This window comes from Stegastes partitus, unplaced genomic scaffold (assembly GCF_000690725.1).
Source record: "Stegastes partitus isolate 25-593 unplaced genomic scaffold, Stegastes_partitus-1.0.2 Scaffold1295, whole genome shotgun sequence".
Classification (NCBI taxonomy): Eukaryota; Metazoa; Chordata; class Actinopteri; family Pomacentridae; genus Stegastes; species Stegastes partitus.
In genome coordinates this window covers 38751-59711 of record NW_007579026.1, presented here as the reverse complement: position 1 = coordinate 59711, position 20961 = coordinate 38751, and the positions used below count along the sequence as shown (strand labels likewise).

The following is a 20961-nucleotide window of genomic DNA, read 5'->3' as shown; positions in this document are numbered from 1 at the left end:
TCATCCCTCTTGACTTTGCAGGTCTGTAATTTATAAACGTTTAATGTCAAAGTGGTCTCTTTGGGGTCCCTCATTCATCTGGACTGAGTGATTACTACCTGCTGTGCAGAACAAAGTGTGCTTTCCCTCTGAATACCCAGTCGTTACTTTCTCAGCAGCAGTGGGGCATTGAAAGTCCAGGCAGCCTGCACTGGATCACTTGCAGTTGACTTTCTTGTTTGATTTTTTTTCACTCTTTCTAGATCTCCCCCTGGATTACAAGTTCCCCAGGTTTTCCCCTGACAAGCCCTGCACCACCGGCTACTACCCCAGGCCCCCGGATTCTTTGCTGAAGAGGTGCGAGAGTCTGTCGTAAAAAAATACAAGAAAAAAAAGAAAGGAGAAAAAAAAAAGAGGAAAAAAAAAGGAAAAGAAAAAAGTTCTCCCTTACCCCTCTGCCTCAGGAGAGGAATGTGCCTCCATTTTTGCCTGTAGTTTCCCACCTGACCCCGCCACCACCATCTGTGGAGCACAGGAAGCATACACTCCTCACCCGTTCAGAGAAACTATGTGAATGTAAGCCACAGTATCTCTCTGTAATAACGCCTACATTTGAACGTTGTTTCGTGGTTTAGTGTACCGTACACGTGGAAATACGACAAAATAAGTGTGCGTGTGTGTCTGCATACAGTAATAATAGGAGATGTAATGTTCTTATTGTTTCATGTGTGTGAGGCCCCCTATTATTTTCCATAATAGATTGTTTGAATTTTTCAAAGTGAACATTTTACTGTCTCTTTTTCCCCCTGAAGTGATTACCTCAAGAACGTGATCTACTGTAAGCAAAACAGGAGTACGTGTCCCTTAAGATCCTTTGAAATCCTTGTGTCGGTATTTCTGTACAACACTGTTATTGTGAAGTCCTCCTTTTTTAAAAAAAAAACTATGGTTTAATTGTATGCATTTTAGGAACCTTAACACGAGGTTTAAGGTCTATTGTTTCCCCTGTGTCAGTTTCGTGGAAGGTGTTAATCTTCAGGTCATTGTTGCTATAAAAAACTAGCACAATATTGTCCTTTGTGTTGGCTGTTTCAAAAAACACTACTTTGGGAAACTCTTAATAATAATAATACTAATAATAAGAAATAATGGATGATGAAGACTATGCTAGATGTTCTCTGTATTACTTTTGGTGCAACGGTGAATCTTTTGAGTGATTGTGCAACAATGTGGACTACTCGTGCTTCATTCATATGCAGATTCAGATATGCTTTAACCGACTTCTGAATGGTTATTTTGTCAGTGTGCATAGACAAGTCGTGCCATCATACTTAAGGAACACTCAGTTTGGGTAAAGTCAGTGGACGTTTGCTTGTTGCTGCCATAGACGATTGGCGCCTGCGTTATCGTTGTGCATTTGGGTTGTATTTAGCATAGCTTAGCACGAAGACCGAACTGCAGGAAATTGTGTTTGCATCAGTCCAAAACATAGACTGTATATAAAAGATGGACGTTGACGATCCAGTTTGGTTTTTTTTGCAACCAGTGGAGTCGCCCCCCTGCTGCTGGTTAGAAAGTAAGCAAGTTGGAGGCACCTCAACGCTTCACTTTTCACGTCCGTCCATCATTTGTATAGATTGTTGTTCGAAGTGGAAAAATACAACTTGTAACAACTCCACGAAAGCTCATCACTAACACAACCATCACTTTCCAGAATTGTTTGGTTTAAGACTGGTGGAAACTAAAGGTCTCCATTGGTACACTTGGTTTATAGCAACTGAAACTCAAGAATCAAGTTGTGAGACGTTCTAACAGCTATTCGGTCTTGGACAACATGATATCAGAATTAAAACAGCCGAACCTGAAAGATGTAGGGCGTTGGGTTCACAGTTAATCATTTTAACCCATGTTGTATCACATTGGCTTCTTCCAGTTTTGAATGCCTCACGGAATCCCAACAAACCTGCTGGCCTTTCTTTTTACCTTCTTTTCTGTCATGTGACAGCTTCCCAACATCTTTGATCAATAGGAGCTCATACCTACAACCGACTCCGTTTTTATGAGCACAAAATAGAGCACAATTAAATAGAGAAACTCAGCAAAGTGACATAGAAAACCACCTCTAACTAGTGTTTTGGAGGTGTAACTGCAGAGCGATGCGCTCATGTAAATGCTCACAATGACATAGGCTAGGTCGTAGGCTCAGCATAGATTCAACACAGGAGTATAAACCAAGCTTGCATCAACTTCGGTTGATCTCTAAGTCTGTTCAGGTCGGCCTCTATGTTTTAAATTGGCTTTCCTGGGTTCTGAGATTGGGGGCACAAGTTTCTGTCAAGATTCTGGCATGCAAAGAGCAGGAGAAGGACATTTGAGATGCTACACAGTTGAACTAAGAAGTAATTGCTTTGAACTATTTGTACAAAGTTAGCACAGAACTTTACCTTTACTCAAAAGGTCTGTAACTTGTTCACTAGCTTTGGTTCGCTAGTTTACTCTATTTGTCTTCATGAGGGGCACAATAGGGGAGCAGCCGGTAGAATTAAGTGAGGAGGGATTTTGCCAGGTCGGACTACTTTTTAATTACAGTTTCAAATTAAAAGATTCGGCCTTAACATGCATGATCACTGCACCAAGCTTTTGCAACTCATAAATTAGCTAATTTTGAACTCATAAAACACTAATGGCATTTTTTTCAACACCATTTGCATCAACAACATGCAACATGTTAATAAAGCTGCTTTGGAGATGTTTTTGGGTTTGTTCTAAGTACTACTTTCCTCCAGTCTTTGTGCTAAGCTGTGCTAAACACCCTGGACTTGTCTCTATGGTAACCACACAGAGATGATACTGGTTTAAATCTTCTCATTTGTTTCCGATTAAGTCATTAAAGAAGATTTCCCAAATGTCAAAGTGTTCCTGTAAGATGACCATCATCTCATAAGTGAGGACAGAATATTTTGACATGAAGCAGCCGCAGGCATGTACATGAGATTGGTCATCCAAAGTGAATTATTACTTGTGCTGTGTGTGCAAGTGTTTTATGCATACAGCTGTAGTGATTGTACTCTTCTTTTCTCATCTGACCTGGAAAATTTGACATGCACATTTGCCTTATGTTGGATTCATTTGTGGTCTTACGTTCTTGAAAACACAGGGAAAGTTCAATTCTGTGTTCAAGTGTTGAAGTACTGTCAATGAAATAAAATGTTCTACGATTTTCTTACATGAGGGTTTTGGAGTTTTTTGTTTTTTGCAGACATCAGCCTCGTAGTTTACACACTGTACACTGATAATACGTTTTAGTAGAGCAGGTTTAAGGAGGATCACATATTGCCAAGACTGAAACATTTCACTCCCATTGGAGACGGCGTCTAGTATGTGTAAGTGGGTGGAGAATCAACACTGTGTTTTTTCACTGTGAAAATATGCGCCTGATTTCATTTTTCCCCTCGTGTAGCTAAAATAGTTCCACAACACAGACCGTTTAACTGCTCTACAAAGCCTTGTCTTGCTTCTGTCCCCCATTAGTAATCACCAGCCACTGTGATACAACAGTACAACTTTCTGAATATTATTAATCATGAATGTTTTCCTGTTGATGTTTAGTTAACTAATCTAAAACCCTTTCAGACCTTTGTTCTATTATTCTGATGGCATCTGAATGTGTCGGCTTCATTTCTGATTGAGTACCCTGGTCATTTTTCCATAAAAGTCACGCCAACAATATTACTAGGTCAGAACTAGTAATATTTCCGAATCTCTTTTAACAAGTCTGAACTGCTTGCAGCCACATTAAGGAGTTTTGTAGGAGTTTTTTCCTCTCGGTTTTTCGTATCAGCATCAGACAGCAGAAAGATCCATATGTGTGACAGCTCATCTGGCTGAGGCAAAGAAGACAGACAGTGGAACTTTCCGTTAGATCCTGATCTGTTCCGTCTCCTTATCTGGGATAGTTTATCATTTTAAGTAGCTGATGAAATTAGTGCTGTTGCTCCATGCGTGTATGCTGCTGCTGTCTGATGTTGCAAGTATTTAATAAACCCAGAGGAAATAATCCTTCACAGCTGGAAGTAACAAACTAAACTGCCATTCTGTGTGTGACAGCTCATCTGTCTAAGGTGAAGACAAGCAAACCTACACAGTATGTCTTGCTGCCAGATCCTGACCCTTACTGATGTACTTTCAGTGATTTCTTGGGGACAGTTTATGATTCTAGGAATTTAATGCACAACCCTCTCTCTCTCTCTCTTTAGAGACGATTGATGAATCCAGCAGTGTTTCATCCATGTAAGAAAGTGGCTTTAGATCAACTTTTACAGAAAAGTGACCAGGATGTGCATTCAGACGCGACACTGACAGGTTCAGGTGAATCAGATTAATGTAAGAAAGGAACTTTAAAACAGAATTCTGTCACTTTATCTGATTCAAGAAGCCAGCAAAGTTCAATATCTCCTGTCCGAAAGTGCCTCGATGCAGATTGCTGGAGCGACTTTAACAGAAAGGTGACCAGGGTGTACATTCAGATGTACATCAGATTAACATAATGGGAAGCACGTGTAGAAACACCTTGACGACAGAATGCCGTCACTTTAATTGACTGAAGAAGCCCGCAATGTTCCATGTCACATATCTAAAGGTAGTTTCAGATGGAGATTGCTGTTGCATCCTGACCAGGGTGCATGACGCTGACAAAATGAGTTTCTGTCTGATTAACAGAATTACTGGATTGATGAACCCAGCAATGTTCCATACACCATCTATTTCACAGAAAACTGACCAGGGTGTGCATTCAGACATGACGTTGATAAAGAAAAGAGCTTTAAAGACAGAATGCCATCACTTTAACAGATTGGAAAAGCCAGAATGTCACGAATACCAAATAGGAAAGTGGCTTTAGATGCATAGTGTTGGCACAACTTTTACAGACGCGATGCCGACATGTTCAGTTACCATCAGATTAACAAAACATAGTGCAGTCTGAAATGGGGAGTTTGCATGTTCTCCCCGTGCAGCGTGGGTTCTCTCCGGGTTCTCCGGCTTCCTCCCACAGTCCAGCAGCATGCTGAGGTTAATTGGTGATTCTAAATTGTCCATAGGTGTGAATGTGAATGAAAGGGATAGACTCCAGCCCCCCGCGACCCTAGTGAGGATAAAGGGGTGTATAGATAATGAATGGATGGATGAATCTCTTGTAAAAAAAAAAAAAAAGTTTGCTTTCATTTCAGTAATTAGATAACCACATGAATAAATATGTATAAGACATTTGATACTTGTTAACCAGTGTATAGATAATGGATGGATGGATGTCTGAAATGGGCTGAAGAACCCAGCAATGTTGTGGATAAACAGCATTGTTTAGTGTCCTTCTTGGTTTTTGTGTTTCATTTGTGTTTATTTTAAAGAAAGCTATAAATTATAGCACATTAGCCCGAATGCACTAAAGCTAAGCTAATTAGTATATGTACAAATTAGCACTAGCATAAAACCTTCTCATATGACTTAACAAACAAATACTGAAGCTGGGGGATTTATCATGAAGTCCAGTGTAAGAAAGGAGAAATTTAAGGCATGTGGAACCTCCATTCCTGCACTGTATTAATTAGGAACTTTTTTTTTCTTTCTTCCCGCGGCTACCTGTTAGCCGAGCCGAGCGTGGAGGAGGGCGGCCACTGCCTTCATTAGGTCCCCTTTAAGCCTCTCTCCCCTGCCGCCCCTCCTCACTCGCCAGCATGACGCTCTCTCTCTCTCCGCTCTCCCTCATACCTCCCTCCGCTCTCTAACTTTCTTTCGCCTCTGAAATAGTAATAATAATCATTTTCTTGAAAAAACCCCGCTAGGACCACATCTTTTTCTTTACTCTTCCTAACATCCCAGTGGAGGACATGACCGCCGTGAGGACGGGGATCTGCCAGCGCTGCTTCTGACAGGTAACGGCTACTTCTTTTTTTTTTTTTTCTCCCACCGAAGTCTTGCTCGTGGTCGACAGGAACAAGGCTACTTTTGTGCGTGGATTTGGATCATCAATCCATCGATAATCGATATTTACAACAGAGCCGGCGTTTGTGTCGTCGGCGGAGATGGTTTTATTGAGCCAAAACATCCGCTTTAGCCCGACCGCGAGGCTCGTTAATGAGACTTAATGAGCGACGCGCTAGCTTAAAGTTTGGGAAAGTAAAAGGTAGCATCTTATTGGCATGGAGCAGGAGAGGCAGCGGTGTCTGCGGAGGGAGGGACGCCTTTTTATGGGTCCGAGCTCAACTGTTTCTGGCGGTTTGATAATGAAACCTCTGCTGTTTTACCCTCTTGTAACTGTGGAACAAAAACTAAGTTGACAGTCGCCAGTAATTCCCACGTGTTTACGTGAACAACGCGTAATTTTGTGAAGCTAATCACTTGGAATTAGCTTGTGAGGGGCAAAGTAACGTGGCTAATTACCTCTGTCATGACAACATATTAGAATTTAGCTGTCTTGTATGGAAAAAAAGGAAGAATAAAATGCAATAGGCTTTTGTCACAGGGAAATTAAAAATCCCTTCAGGGAGATGAGAGTGCTGCCAAGTAGCATAAGGTAATACCTCAGAGTAGCAGAGACACTTAAAGCAGGGCCTACCTTTCATTAAGGGCCCTGAGGTCATGTCTTGTATTTATTCAGGGAATTGGAGGGTTATTAGCAACACTGTGGGCTGTGTATTTTACAATTAAAAACACAGACGTGTCCGATATTTTCCAGATTAAATCCTCTTAATTTGTTTTGAATAGTTGGACACACAAAATAGGCATTAATGTTAAAATCAGGCCTCGTAAAACCGTCTTATTTAATAGCATTTCTTTTTATTATACATTGTTATAGGTGTCAAACTACTGCTGCTAAATGAATAGTTTTAAAAGATGATTTAAACCTGAAAAAGAGGCATCAAAGGATCACAAAGTATAGCATGTAGGGCTGATAATAAGTTTCAATGTTGATTAATCTGTTGATTATTTTCTCAATTAATCAATTAGTCTGCTCCATAAAATGTCAATAGATGCTGTTTCCCAAAAGCCAAGAGGATTTAGTAATGCACCAAGTCAAATATATTCTATTTACTATCATGGAAGAGAAAAGAAACCACAAAAATATTCACATTGAAGGGGCTAGAGAATTTGTTTGTTAGTTATTTTTGTTACTCAGACTGATTAATCGATCATCAAAGTAGCTCATGATAGCTGGCAATGAATTGATCAGTCATTGATGCTCAACTTGTATACACACTTTCTAGCTATTCTTTGCTGACGACAGTTTTTTAAGGTTTGACATTCAACACTAAAAGACCTCAACACTTTTCTGATAGAATTTGATTCCCAGCATTGCAGAGACGGCTTTGAAAGCTTCATTTCTAAGTGACTAGAAGTTATTTTAATTATCCAGTAATCTAGTCATTGTTTTCTTGATGAATAATTGCATTGTTTATTAAGGACAAATGAAAATACAGTTAATGTACGTTGACATTCCAGTAGAAAACCTTCACATTTGAAAAGCTGAAGCCATGTAGTTTGATAGGAATTTCACATTGTTTCAGCATGTTGTGTTAATATATAAGTAGTTAACAATTAGTAAAATGTTAAATATCCTTATGATAACAATAAAGGAAGGGAGGTGTTTCTGAAACTCTAGCTGCTTTAGGGGCCTGTAAGGATACATTACAGTGATGCTGTCATGTATTCTAATGCGTTAGGTCACTACACAGTCACTAGTGTGTGGCATGGACCTACTATAAGCACCTATCAAAATATTATCCAGTGAATATAGTAAAACAGCCCAGAGAATGTTGTTTTAGATCAGGATCATTCAGACGTGTACCACAGCTTTACTGTGATGAATTAGCCCAGATTCGTCTTGATGCTTTGGTCTTGGCTACGAGTCTTCCACCCTCGTGTTCACCACAGAAGAATGTGACGCCTCATAAGGTCAAATGTCAAAATTAACTTCAGCAGGAAAACCAGTTTTTCGTCCCAGCTTTAGCTTTCCTTGTTTATCAAGCACGACGCAAACTGCATGTACAGTCCAGTCTAGACGTCCCTTAAATCACTACCAAATGCTTTTCCACCAGGCCTTTGCCAAGAGCTCCACTAAGGTCATGGAATTTACTCTCATGTTCAGGGCAGAGACGTCAGCCAGCTCGTGTCTCTCTGTAAAGCGCAGCAGTTTGGTTTAGAGCTTGTTTCAGTAGACCAGACTAATGTTACTGCAGTAATGGGTCATTTATGACCTCCAGGCCTGTTCATGTGGCCATCTGGGTGTGCATGGTTTGACTTGTCTGACAGTAGCTACTCAGGAATAAATCTTGGAAAGTGAATGTGCAAAGGTGTAAAACCTCAAGATTAGTAAATGGAGATTTAATGGGGTCATTGTATTCAACTCTAAAAACTTCGAACAAATGTGTCTAACAACAGTGACTCCTACTTTATCAGACAGCGCTGATCAGTTCTCAACTGCACCGCTCAATAATGGCCCACATCAGTATGGAAAGCCTGCATCATCAGGCCTACAGCTGTATCTAATTATTCAAGGAATGCAGGGCTTTTGTAAGAAAAGGCTGTGCAGAATATGGGCTGGCTTTCTCAAATCCTTCTCTCCCCCCTCATTTCTCCCTCTCAGCTGAGCTCCTTCGGCAATGCCACAGTCCAATCTCTGATGAGACGATGAGAACCCACACCCGCGGGGCGCCCACAGTCTTCTTCATAAGTCTGCTGTGGCCCCTGCTTGCTCCAGCGGCGGCGGCGGATGTGGACCCCGGCGGAGGAATCCCCTTCATGGGAGGCAACTACGATGGTCACCCCATGCTGTACTTCAGTCGCGGCAATGTGGAGGAGCTGCAGTACGCCGCGGCGGGGACTCACCGGGAGATGGCGAGGAGGATCCGCGAGGCTGGGGAAGCCATGCTGGAGCACCCGGAGGAGTACCTGCCCCCCTGGAGCCCCGCTGAGTTTAGCGCCCGCTGGAATGAGGTTTATGGGAACAACCTGGGAGTGCTGTCCATGTTCTGTTTGCTGTACCCGCACCGGGCCGGAGCCCTCGACCTGGCCAAGGACTACATGGAGAGGATGGCGGCTCAGCCTAGTTGGTAGATTTTCTGTCTTTTATTATTTCACCTCTTTAATTGAACAGTGAGAAAAAAAAGCAAGGCTTTCCTTTCATTCCATTTTGTCTGTTTTTCTTTCTACGGAGGAAAATAGAAATCTGTTGAGAGTTTAAAGTCAGTACCTGATATCTCTTGTCCACCCCCACGTGTGTGTCTACTGGGCACTAACTCCTCCTTTTCAAAGGCTCCCATCCCCAGAGTGCTCTCATCTTTCCCTGTAGGCAGAAGTTTGGTAAAGATGCATTGTGGTCCGATAAGTCTGTAGTCCAGGAAATATGTTGAGCAGCTGTTTGCTGAACATGCCCCCTCCCGCCCCCATCCCCCAGTGAAAGGAAATGAAATACTCAGATGTGAGCTGAATTGTTGAGGCCTGGGTTGAGAGTGAAGTTCAGCGTCCAGGTGACCAGACAGGAACGGACTCCACACTGCTATATGTGCAGTTTGTAATGTTTTGTGGTGTGTCATCAGTTACAAAACTACCCTTAATTATTTTCCAAACTGTCAAGCTGGAGTCATGAGTCCCCAGACCCCTATCTCAGTTCCCCGCCTTGTTAGTAATCATGCTTTTTTGAATAATGCTTTGTCTGAATATGATCAATTCTCAGTCATGGAGGATGTGTTTCCAGTGTGTGCCTTCTCAAATGTACACAAGGCTGAGTAATTCTTAGTAAGTATGACATGAACATGAGCCAACTTCACATGGAAGTTGTGAGTTTGTGGTTTTGACACAGGAAAGCACATGTCAGGCTTAGTGTTGAAGTGGTTGAGCACAGCTGCAGAATGCCACAAGTGTCATTATTCTGTTTTGAACATGGCGAGAGTTTTTAAATTGCTGCATATCAGCGCTATAATGTCAAATGAGAAGAGAACAGATAATGAAGATGACTATTTTGCAAAGACTCCGCTGTTTTTAAAAACACCCACATGCGTCATTACTCGTGAATGCAACCACCGCAGATAGTTGTTTATATCGACAGTCTTGAACACAGGAAACGTGGCTTCATTTGAAGAAAGTTTTCAAAATGCATTCAGTCTTTTAAGCCCTAGAGCTCTGCAGCGTTTTTCTTTCTTTAAATGTCAATGACAACAATTTCCTCACTTACTTCTGGTGGCATTTAGACATATTGTTTTGTTTCTCAGAGACAGATATTTTAAAATCTGGACAAATGAACACAAAACAGTCTGTGAAAGGGATGGGATTCACAGTTTTATCAAAGCTACTGCTCTCATGGCCAACCTGATGCCTGAGTTGGGGCTCATACCACATAGGTGCACATGTCGTCACTGTGATTCCCGACTTTAGGCCCCTGTAACAGGACCAGGTAGAATTTTTTGAAGGTTGCAAATGTGGCACATTCAGTAAAGTGGTTAACTAGTGCTGTGACAAAAATGGATGTTGTGCTTTATGTCTGTGGCATCAAATTGGGAAGAGTTGAGAATTTTTGCCAAGCAATGTCTGTTTACTATGCCTCATAAGGACATTATAGTTATCCACATGCACAAACAGTTCAGATTCACTCACAGCTATGCACAGCATGTCAACCTCAACATCCTACTTGTGTTCGAATGTGTGACCCAACAACAGCAGCACATTTCCTCCATCATTTCTTTCCGTAGACATATTCATTTATGCATATGAGTATTACTTTCATTTTCACATTGTACCTTGTACTTCTCTAATACTTAATTTTATTGTAAATGAAAGGGAATTTTGCACCTTTTTGTACCTTTTGATTGGACAAAACATCAAGCGATGTGTAATGCATTACAGTGCCGTAATAAACAAATATAAAGTAAATCTAAACTAATCGCGAACTTATCATACTGTCCAGATAATGAATAGCCTAGTTTAGTTTTGATTTTATAAATGCTGCCCATGTGTGATGATAACATAACTACTTGTTTATGAACAGTAAAAAAACATCCTGACAGCTGAGATAGACCTCAGGATTTAACCTGGGAACGTCTGCTATGCAACGAATGATCAGTTGTTGCTTATAAACAGTTGCTTATAAAAATACACAATGTGACAGGCTGGTAGATCCTCATCGATCCTGTCTCCATGTCAGGGGTGAAGTAATTAGTAAAGCTGTTATTCTATAAATGCGTGCAAATGTTTTGGTTTGGAGACGCTTATATCAGTTTGCAGCTATCTAGTGTTGCACGTATTTTGTAAATTCAGAGAAACGACGCCTAAAACAGCTGGAATCAACAAACTAAACATCAGCTCCTGTTATCAATTTATAAAAACATGGATTACTTTCATTATTGGTGAAATTCTCATTAATCTGACCTGCTGACGCTGCCTTTAGAGCAGTAAAGGTTTATTTACATGGACATTTCAATTTGTAATAGATGTGAAATTGTAGAGGAAAATGAAAGAGAAAGTTGCTTTAGGACTTTGACACTCTAAGTGTGTATTTTGTATGAAGGCTGTAACCAGTGTTCATTCAGACATGAAGCCAACAAGTTCAAATACCTTCAGATTTACTGTCATGCTGTCACTCACTGAATTTGGGGATGTTTTTCCAGGTGGGAAGTTCAAAACATAGCCTGGGGCTTAGGAATTATTACCTGCATTTTTTCCCTTCATAAGCCTCGAAGTACAGTTATGGTGTTCTTTTCTTTGGCTGTTATCTGTACCTAAATCAAGATTGTATTTTTTTAGTTCAGTCAAGTCTGTTTATAAAATCTGTAATAACCAGTTCTGTGTGAGACCATATTTTATTAGCTGAGTATGTCTGTAGATGAGTGTCACAGACGTTTTTTTTTGTCAGTCTTTGACTATATATTATTTAGAATTACTGTATTCCTGCAATACGCCTGTCTTGAGACATTTCTGATTGTTGATGTTATAGATGCAGCTAGAGACTAAATGTGTGAAAACTGAATAGCTGCACCTGACTACTACACAGATGCAGCTGGAGTGTCTTGGCAGTGCTCGGTCCCTGCTGTGTCGCTGACAGTGAAAACGTCCACTTTTCACTTTCTCTAAGCTTGTCAACATGCCTGTTGCAAAGCGTACGTTTTGTTCAAATATTAGTGAACATAACAAGTGCAGAGGGACAGACGTGAGTGTTGACCAGAATCTCAGGTACCAAATAAACTCTGCCTCTGCCTTTTGCCCTCCTCCCTCGTGTTGAAGAGCAGCTTAATCCTTCTCATTTTGCTGCACCGCTGCTGTGTTGCCTCCAGCCACTGAACAGGAGGAAGGGGGATTTTCCAGCAGCTCATTTCTAAGGGGGGGTTAGACGTCTTGGCATTAGTGCAATTTGCAGGGCATTTTTCACAATATCAGGATGTGTGCCACAGTGCAGAAACGAAAAGCCACTGAGCATGTGTTTTCACGTCTCGAGAGCACACTGTGAGTTTTCTCCTTGGCCGCACTTTTATTATGGTCACTGAACCTCTTAGGGCTTCTGCAGAGTGGCTCCGGGATTCAGTCAGCTGTGGTATTCATGGCCTTCAATTATGTCTGCAACAGCCCCGGGAACCATGTTCAGATGGAGAGCTTCTACTTTGTGGCAGATTGGTGCCTGCGTCTTTCACAGTCTGAGCAAACATACAGAAGTGAGGTTTTGTGTGCTTTGGCATAGCTCAATATACAGTCCAACAGTGACTTGGCAGTCTTTTTTTTTTGTCATATGAGCAAGTGGTGACATAAAGAAGCTGCGGTTTTCAAATAAACCTCAGCTGCAACTTAGCATGTGGAAATCATGTATGTAAGTTTTTTTTTTTAATTCAATTTTATTTATATTGAACCAAATCATAGCACAAGTCATTTCAGTGCACTTTACATAGTAGGGTACAATATTACTACAGTATAATGAAATAGTGTTACCAGCTGATGCTTCAGTTCTACTGATAAACTCAGGTTCTGGTCCAGGAGTGATAAGAAACCTCAGTGAAAATTTCAGTTACATTTTGTAATATGTGCACACAATACTACAACACAATCGTTCTTATCAGGTTCGGTATGGAGCCTGTCTAGTGCCAGGAGAAACAGAGCTAAATTGTGCACACAAATTTATCAGTCAAGCACAAGTGTTATTCATTCTCGAATTATCAACTTGAGCTTTTGGATGAAAGGAGCATAATAATAAATGACATTCTTTGCAATTTTTGTGTTTAAAGGATGTCAAAGTTGTTCTGCAAGTCAAATTTTAAATAATGTACATCTGTATATAGCCACATGGCCCTGATTAGGTGAAATGCTGCTTAAGTTTTGATTTATTTTTAAACCAGTACAGTAAGCTGAGTTAAGATTTTATATGTTAAACAGTGTTGTGTTATCCTTGAACCTCAGACACTAGAGAGGGAAGAAATAACCAAAAACACTAGAATTTGAAAATATAGTCCTCCTCATATGCACACGCAACACAAACTTGATCTAAGTATGATCATAAACATGAAATTAAATTTGCCATAGCAGCAGCCGTGAGCATTAGCATCATTGTTTCACTGCATTTGTTGCCAGGCTTTCTTTTAGGTAAGTCTGTCTTCCTTTTTTTTTTTTTTTTGAGTCGGTTTGCAGTTTTGGAAGCTGCCAGTGCTAAAATAGCAACTTTTCCTGCAAGATTTTTTCTCATTGAATCAGCCTTTCCACCGCTGTGCATGCAGAACAGCCAATAGTAATGACACCCTCTCGCTCTAAACAGACCTGTGATTGGCTAAAGTCTCCCATCATGGGCTAGATTTCTTGAATACGGAAAACAGAGTCAAGAGGAGGTGCAGGCCAATTCTCTGAAGTTTGCACCGAAGGGATCAATAAAATGTTATTCTATTCTATTCTAGAAGTCTGGTCCACTTAAATTACAATGCCATAAACAACAACAACAAAATACCGCCTACCCCAGCTCTAAATATTATGTTTGTGGTTTATTTGTAATTTGATTTCTGTTTCTTTTTGCTCTCTTTGTTTTTGTGGCTGTTAGCAGAGAAACACTTCATCATGTGGGCGTCATGGTTTGCACTGACAGCAGGTGGGGGTTTTGTGGGCACCAGGTCATTCTGGACATTTTTGCAGGCAGCAGAGACTACGACTGAAAAGTTGAAATGATGACATGAGAAAAAAAAGTGTTAGACATTTCCTTAGTAGACAGTATAGCAGCAGTCTGGTGTTTGCTGATGAATTTACCAGGGTGGTTCGTTCAGCTTCAGTTTCAATTCCAGGATGCGGATCTGTGTTTACTTTGTGTCAGACTCCAGACACAAGCGTTTGAAATGATTCATGTAAAAATGATGTTTATTTGGGAAGCTGTAGAGGCCTCTTTCAGTCCTTGTGTGACCTGATCTCTACAGCAGAGGTGGAAACGCAGGAAATGCATCAAGTTGAAATATTTTAAAACTTTCTCAAGGTCATAAACATGTCAGCTTTGATTTGAAGTGCCATCGCAGATACTGAATTATCCTCCCATATGGATAGATTTCCCTTTTTTCATAAATTCATTCGAAAAACAGCCTCATTGAGCAGCAGTAAGACGGAAGATGGTGTCATGACTCCGATGCTCTTTCGATCTCAACAGAACCTTTGTGTAGATCTCAGCTTGAACTAATGGCTGTTTAAATACAGTCCTCACATCTGAAGTTCATTTCTTTTTAATTAAGAGGAGTAATCACCTTTCGCTTTTTTTTGCAAGTCTTTGCACCCCTGAAATTCACACCAGTCAGCAGTCTTCGAGCCTAGCATGTGTTGACGAGGAGAAAATCTACCCTCTTTAATACTGCACTTTTAATGTTTCTTTATATGTGTCTTTATTGGTGCGGCTGTAATTGTGGTTAAAACTGCTATTTAGCATCTTTATTTTTGCTTTCAAAGTGACTAGATATTTTACAGCTCTGTTAACAGTAATTAAAAGGATTTGCAAAGGAAAGGTTTCCTGTTCACGGGAAACCATTTGCTAGGACTTTATTGGAAAGAGCGAAAATGTCACACTTGCTCTCCACTGAATACGTTTTCTTCCATGTGTTCCACATGTGGCCGATGTCTTACCTTTTGGTTTGGTCCTGTTGTTGCAGGCTGGTCAAAGACGCCCCCTGGGATGAAGTTCCTCTGGCCCACTCTTTGGTCGGGTTTGCCACCGCTTACGACTTCCTGTATGAGTACTTGAACAAGGGCCAACAGGAGCGTTTCCTGCAGGTGATCGGCAATGCGTCACGCCTGATGTACGAGAAGTCCTACGTCCGGGGCTGGGGGTTCCAGTACCTGCACAACCATCAGCCCACCAACTGTGTGGCTCTGCTCACAGGAAGTCTGGTTTACATGACCCAAGGTAAGTGTGTGGTGATTAATGTCTTTCTAATGTGGCTGTGTGTTTGAATGTGTTTTAAAGTCACAGCAGCAGCAGCAGCAGCAGAGTGAATGGACTGCAATGTTTGTTTCTGTGTATGTTCAACTTTCTGACTACTGGCCATACACAGCCTATGATACTGCAATTTGATGCAATTAGCACAAAGGTTTTTACTCCTTTCATGAGTCATAACACAGTTTAAACTTAACATACAGACATGATACTAAGGCTGACCTTGAATCAGGATTTTGAAAGGTTGAATAGGTTTCGATTTACTGTATTTGTCACAGTCTTTTTCAGCAGCGCGACAGTGAGAAACACATACATGAACCAGGCCTTTGTTTCCTGTCTTTTAGGACATTTGAATAACTTTTAGGCTGAAAAATCCATAGACTTTATTGCTGCTATTTGGAGTAGCTTACTGACCTCTGTCCGCATGTGCTGCTAAACATATTTCACTCACAACACTGAACTTATGTCACACTGGTTGCCCACTAACCCACATTCCTCAATAGAGAGCAATCTGGTGATAACAAGTATCGCTCCACATCAGCTTTTTATCTTCTCTCGTCAGTTAAACCTGAGTGCAGTGCATGTCGTCATGTGAATAAGATGAACAAATGCTCAACTTGAAGAATCTGAATCAGGGATCTTCATCTGATGCATCAACCTTATGTGGCAGCTCTACATGAAACACAGATTTTTAGGTTCAGTGTGACTCACTTTTGGCAAAGATGCTATTATGTCCAATGTCCATCAAAAATGCAAAACCATAAATCCGCTGAAAAATGTTAGAAAAAAGAGGAGAATCATGACATAAATTTAATTCATCCATCCATCCATCCATCCGTCTTCTCCCGCTTATCCGGAGTCGGGTCGCGGAGGCAGCAACCTGAGCAGAGCCGCCCAGACTTCCCCGATCCGCACACACCTCCTCCAGCTCTTCCGGGGGGGACCCCTAGGCGTTCCCAGGCCAGTCGAGAGACATAATCTTCCCAACGTGTCCTGGGTCTTCCCGGGGCCTCCTCCCGGTGGGACGCGCCTGGAACGCCTCCCCAGGGAAGCGTCCAGGAGGCATCCGAAGCAGATGCCCGAGCCACCTCAGCTGGCTCCTTTCGACGTGGAGGAGCAGCGGCTCTACCCCGAGCTCCTCCCGCGTGACTGAGCTCCTTACCCTGTCTCTAAGGGAGTGCCCAGCCACCCTGCAGAGGAAACTCATTTCGGCCGCTTGTATCCGCGATCTCGTTCTTTCAGTCGTTACCCAGATCTCAGGACCATAGGTGAGGGTTGGGACGTAGATTGACCAGTAAATCGAGAGCTTTGCTGCCTTGCTCAGCTCTCTCTTCACCACGATGGTCCAGTACAGCGACCGCAGTTTAATTCAGCATCGCAGTAATTCAGCAGTAGCTGTGTGCACATTTATGAAAACTATTGAAAGCTTCTATTTATTGTTGCCATTTCCAAAAATGTGAAGAAATATGGTTAAAAGATGGTTGAAACCCACAGCATTCCTCACTAAATCCCATAGTTTGTGTTTGTATCCCCAAAGCATAATGAGAAGTGTACTTGTGTGTTCTGTTATCTCCTCCCTCTGCCCTGTAATGTCACCGTGGGACTAAAATTCTCATGTGTGTATACATATATATGAATATAAAAGAGATATTATACTAACGGGCAAATTACAGTGACATTTACTGAGCACAATGAGCAGAGTGAACCCTTTCAGTTTTTCGCCCTCAGGACAAACTTTATATTTGTCATCTTGTTTTGATAAAGCTTCACCAACAGCAAAACCATCAGCATGTTGTTCACAATGCCAGCAAATCTGTATTGTGAAACGAGCAAACACTGCAGCCTGAAGGACTCGATAAAAGGCCATTAGAGCGTTTTGTAAAGCACTGTGGGTTGACGAGAAGGTCATATTTTAGTTGCCTTTAAGCGTTTTTTTTTTTAGCAAAATTTGGATTTGTGCCAGCTCTGCCTGAAAACTCATTCCAGCTCTGTGTGGGAATATATTTCCTCAAACAGTTTAGGGGTTAGAGTTAAAACCTGCAAAGAAACCAGAATGCAGCTCAAGTCAAGGAATTTCATTAGTCTGGATTTCGCTGGAGAGGTTTAGTCTCACATGGTCTGAAGGCTGAATCAGCGGATTTCCAAAGCCGAAGGAGGGGGACGTTTACTGTAAAAAAAAAAATCATCAGGTATTTTTGACATAACTGCCAGATTTTAAGATATGTAATGCTGTCTTACTGTCATCTGCATCTGACACTTTCTTGATTTGGCAACTTTAAAGACTCATTTAGCATTTGGTAGCAGACGGAGCAAGTCACATTAAAGTCATATTTTATGTCTTTGTCTTCTGAGGTTTTTCCTCATGACTTAATTTTACTTTAACCTGATGTTTTGTTTTGTTTTTTTTACTAGGCAGAAAAGGCAGAAAAACAGATGGGATTTCAATGCTGCCTCTGTAACAAAGAAGGAACATATACAGCACTCATTTTAGACAAGATTATGTTCCTGATGTTTTGAATGGGATGTTGAATCACATATTTTGGAACACTTTTGTTTTTTTAAACGGCAGGCTTTATTATTCACATGGTGATATTTGCCAGACTCAGTCTCCTTATGAGAAAACGTCTGACTGAAATTTCTGCTGTCGGACGGATTTTATCCGCCTTAGCTGCACTTCATCTTTCACAACTGTTCTCCAGATGAGGTTCTCTGTATAATTGTCATATTCTTCTGTTAAGTTTGCTCCTGTCTGTAGCATGTCTGTTGTGGGGCCTGACATGATTGTTCCCAGTTTACTGTCTCAACATCTGGGACTAAACATTTTGCATAAAAGAAGGCCATGCGAAGTTGAAACCCTGAAGTGCAGCTTGCTTTGCTTACAGGGTTTGGATCTCTGGTACAACAGATCCGGTCCTGATGTGAACTAAATGACAGCTGGATTACTGACAACCGCTTGTGGCCACGGTGGTTTTATTTGAGGGTTTTCTTTGGAGAGGGGCAAAAACAGGCACACCGCTCTGTGAAATCTCAGGAGAGTCACCGCCTGACCTCTTTTTGCTTCAATTCATCTGGTGTCAAGCCCAGGAAAAAGTGACTTTGCTCCAGCTCTGCCTCTCTGCGTTACCTGGGGGAAAAGATTGTGTTTAGCCACTGCCTGGGTGCCTTGTTTATGACAGCTTTTATTTGTTAAAAGTGTGTTTTACAAGAGACCTCATGCAGGGATGATAGTTTCACGCCATTTGCTATGATTAAAAAAACACTTTTTTTCAGCTGCTTCATTGAGCAGCTCCACTCAGGCATCACGTGGGACGCTGTGCAGAGACCTGGCTGCATTCCATTATCATATGTGGATCATTCATTTGCTGCACAATGAATGACATTAAGTTCAGTTATTATTCTGTGAACATGGCTCTGCATAAATTTTCCAGTAAGCACTACCAGAATTGAAGTGTGTACTCTTGTTTCTTTTTCTTTATCAGTTATCTGACAGAAGGCCATTTCTGTCAATTTGGGAATAAGTTTATATTTTTATATATTGTTTTTCACCCGTCTCTTCAGTGTTGAGGAATTTTGTTGTTGTTGTTAAATCATTCTGTGGTCTGCATGTTCAAACAGCTAATGTGCCACTCGCTGAAATGAAAAATGCACACGTTGCTGTGTGAGTTTGATTCAAATGGAGCGCTGACAGACTGTGGTTTAGATGACTAGATAAGACGGTGGCAGCAGAAGTGCATTGCGGATGCAGGTGTTTGCTTGTTGGTGTTCTGAAGCTGTTGGTTGATTTGAACCATTCGTCTGTACACTGCATTTCCTCTTTCACAGCCCTCACACACTTTAATGTCTGCCACAGTGATTCACACCTGATTGTAAGTGTGCAGCCACTCAGACTAGTTCAGCTCAGTGTACCTGAGTGTTGGCCAGTCCTGCTTATCTCGTCTGCAGCTGGTGCTGAAAACTGCTGCAAAACTCCTAACAGGAAGCAGAAACAGAGAATGTTGGTGCGAGCAGCCTTGTACTGGCTACCTGTCAAATACAGAATTAATTTTAAGGCTTTTGTATTTGTTTATAAACCCACACATTTGTAAACACCTGGCAACATTTCAGAACTTTTGCAGTTTAAGCTGCTTTTGACTGTTCAGTGATTTAGGCTGCAGATTGTGCTTCTGTGGTGGCAGCTCCAAAACAGTAGAATAGGCTTCATCTTTCAATCGAGTTCTTCTCTTTAATTGACTTTTTTTTAAAAAGACAAATCTCAAGACCAATGACATTTGATTGCCCTTAATGGTCCTATTATGTCAGTATTTTATTATTATTTGATTTTACAAATTGATCTAGCAAGTTTTTGTCCTGTTTTGTCTTGCTTTTTGCATGTTTTTGTTGTTGCCTGTCTTGAAAAAGTGTACAGCACTTAGGTTGTTTTATAGCATGCTAAATAATTAGTAAACTTGCTTTGATTTGAAAAAGTACGTGCGGAGAAAATGATGGGTATAAAACATGACTGTGGTGAAACTGCAGGAAATGTAATAGAACCAGAAGATGCCAAAAACACACTTGTAGATGTAGTGTTAGTGTATTAAACAGTGATTTCTACAGGTGTTTCCAGTTTCGCTTAATTTTCCAGGCAGTTAAAATGAAATGATGTGTCAAAAGTCCACTGAGCCCCCTGTGCCTGTCATAAACTCAGTAAAGCTAAGCTCATTTAAAAACTGTAGCAAACAGTTTAAACTGCAGTAAAGAAAGGAAGGTTTTTATTACCTGTGTTTTGGGATGAACTATTGATCAATAGCAAATTGAAACTGCAATTGAACTGTCTGGTCAGCGGTTCTACAAAATCATGCTTTTGCTTGAGTGACCGTCAGACTGTTTATGGTGTCTTGTGTTAATATTTCTTCATGTGTTTTAGATCCATTGCACAGTTAATATCGAACTAAAGCTTGATTTGACTCAGATCACATGTCAGCAAATTCACAGTTAGATATTTTACCCAAATTGTTCTGTCCATCTGTCATGAAGGCCTGAGTCTGTGTTGAGTCTGAACCACCCAACTTGCAAATATATACATGAGTCAACCTTCCAACCTTGACCCATGACCTGTTGCAGGATACCGTACCTGTAACTATGACATTTCCAATTCAATGATTCCATTTTACCCAGTTGACTTCCCTTTCTCTCAAATGATGCATAACTGTGTAACAGATGAGTCCAATGCAATAAGTGCAGGTTAATTTCCTCTATTGTGTTGCCTGCTCCTTTCACAGGTTACACAAAAGATCTGTAGTAAAAGCTGTATGTATAGGTTACTGTATAGGTCAGTGCTGCACATTAGTGACAGTTAGGGTACACGAGGATCAGAACTCTCTGGTCTGTGTTTGTGTTTGAGAGAAAGAGTCACAGAGAGAGGGGAAGAGAAGGTGAAATGCAGACCGGTATTCACAAGCATGCCAATATTTTTGGAAAATATTTATAACTCAGCTGGAGCTTTGTCGCGTTTTGACCCGAACCTCTAATATTTCCTGTTAAGCCCAACCTGCAGTTTCAGATGTCATGATATTGGT

General features: G+C 41.1%; 2 protein-coding genes across 3 annotated transcripts in view; both read left to right on the top strand.

Moving 5' to 3' along the window:
* The window catches only part of nt5dc1 (5'-nucleotidase domain containing 1), a 78520-nt gene extending 75315 nt beyond the window's left edge, over positions 1 to 3205 (top strand). Inside the window, exon 12 of the mRNA XM_008298222.1 lies at positions 243 to 3205. Coding sequence (XP_008296444.1) covers positions 243 to 355 — 113 coding nt within the window. The 3' untranslated portion in view covers positions 356 to 3205. The remainder of the gene's footprint in view (positions 1 to 242) is intronic.
* Positions 3206 to 5731: 2526 nt separating this feature from the next.
* The window catches only part of dse (dermatan sulfate epimerase), a 28759-nt gene continuing 13529 nt past the window's right edge, over positions 5732 to 20961 (top strand). The window contains exons 1-3 of one of the 2 annotated variants that reach the window (XM_008298219.1): positions 5732 to 5909; positions 8621 to 9086; positions 15123 to 15376. In XM_008298219.1, coding sequence (XP_008296441.1) covers positions 8665 to 9086; positions 15123 to 15376 — 676 coding nt within the window. In that variant the 5' untranslated portion in view covers positions 5732 to 5909; positions 8621 to 8664. Of the gene's footprint in view, positions 5910 to 8620; positions 9087 to 15122; positions 15377 to 20961 lie in introns of those variants that run through there. The other variant, XM_008298220.1, reaches the window with a different exon arrangement.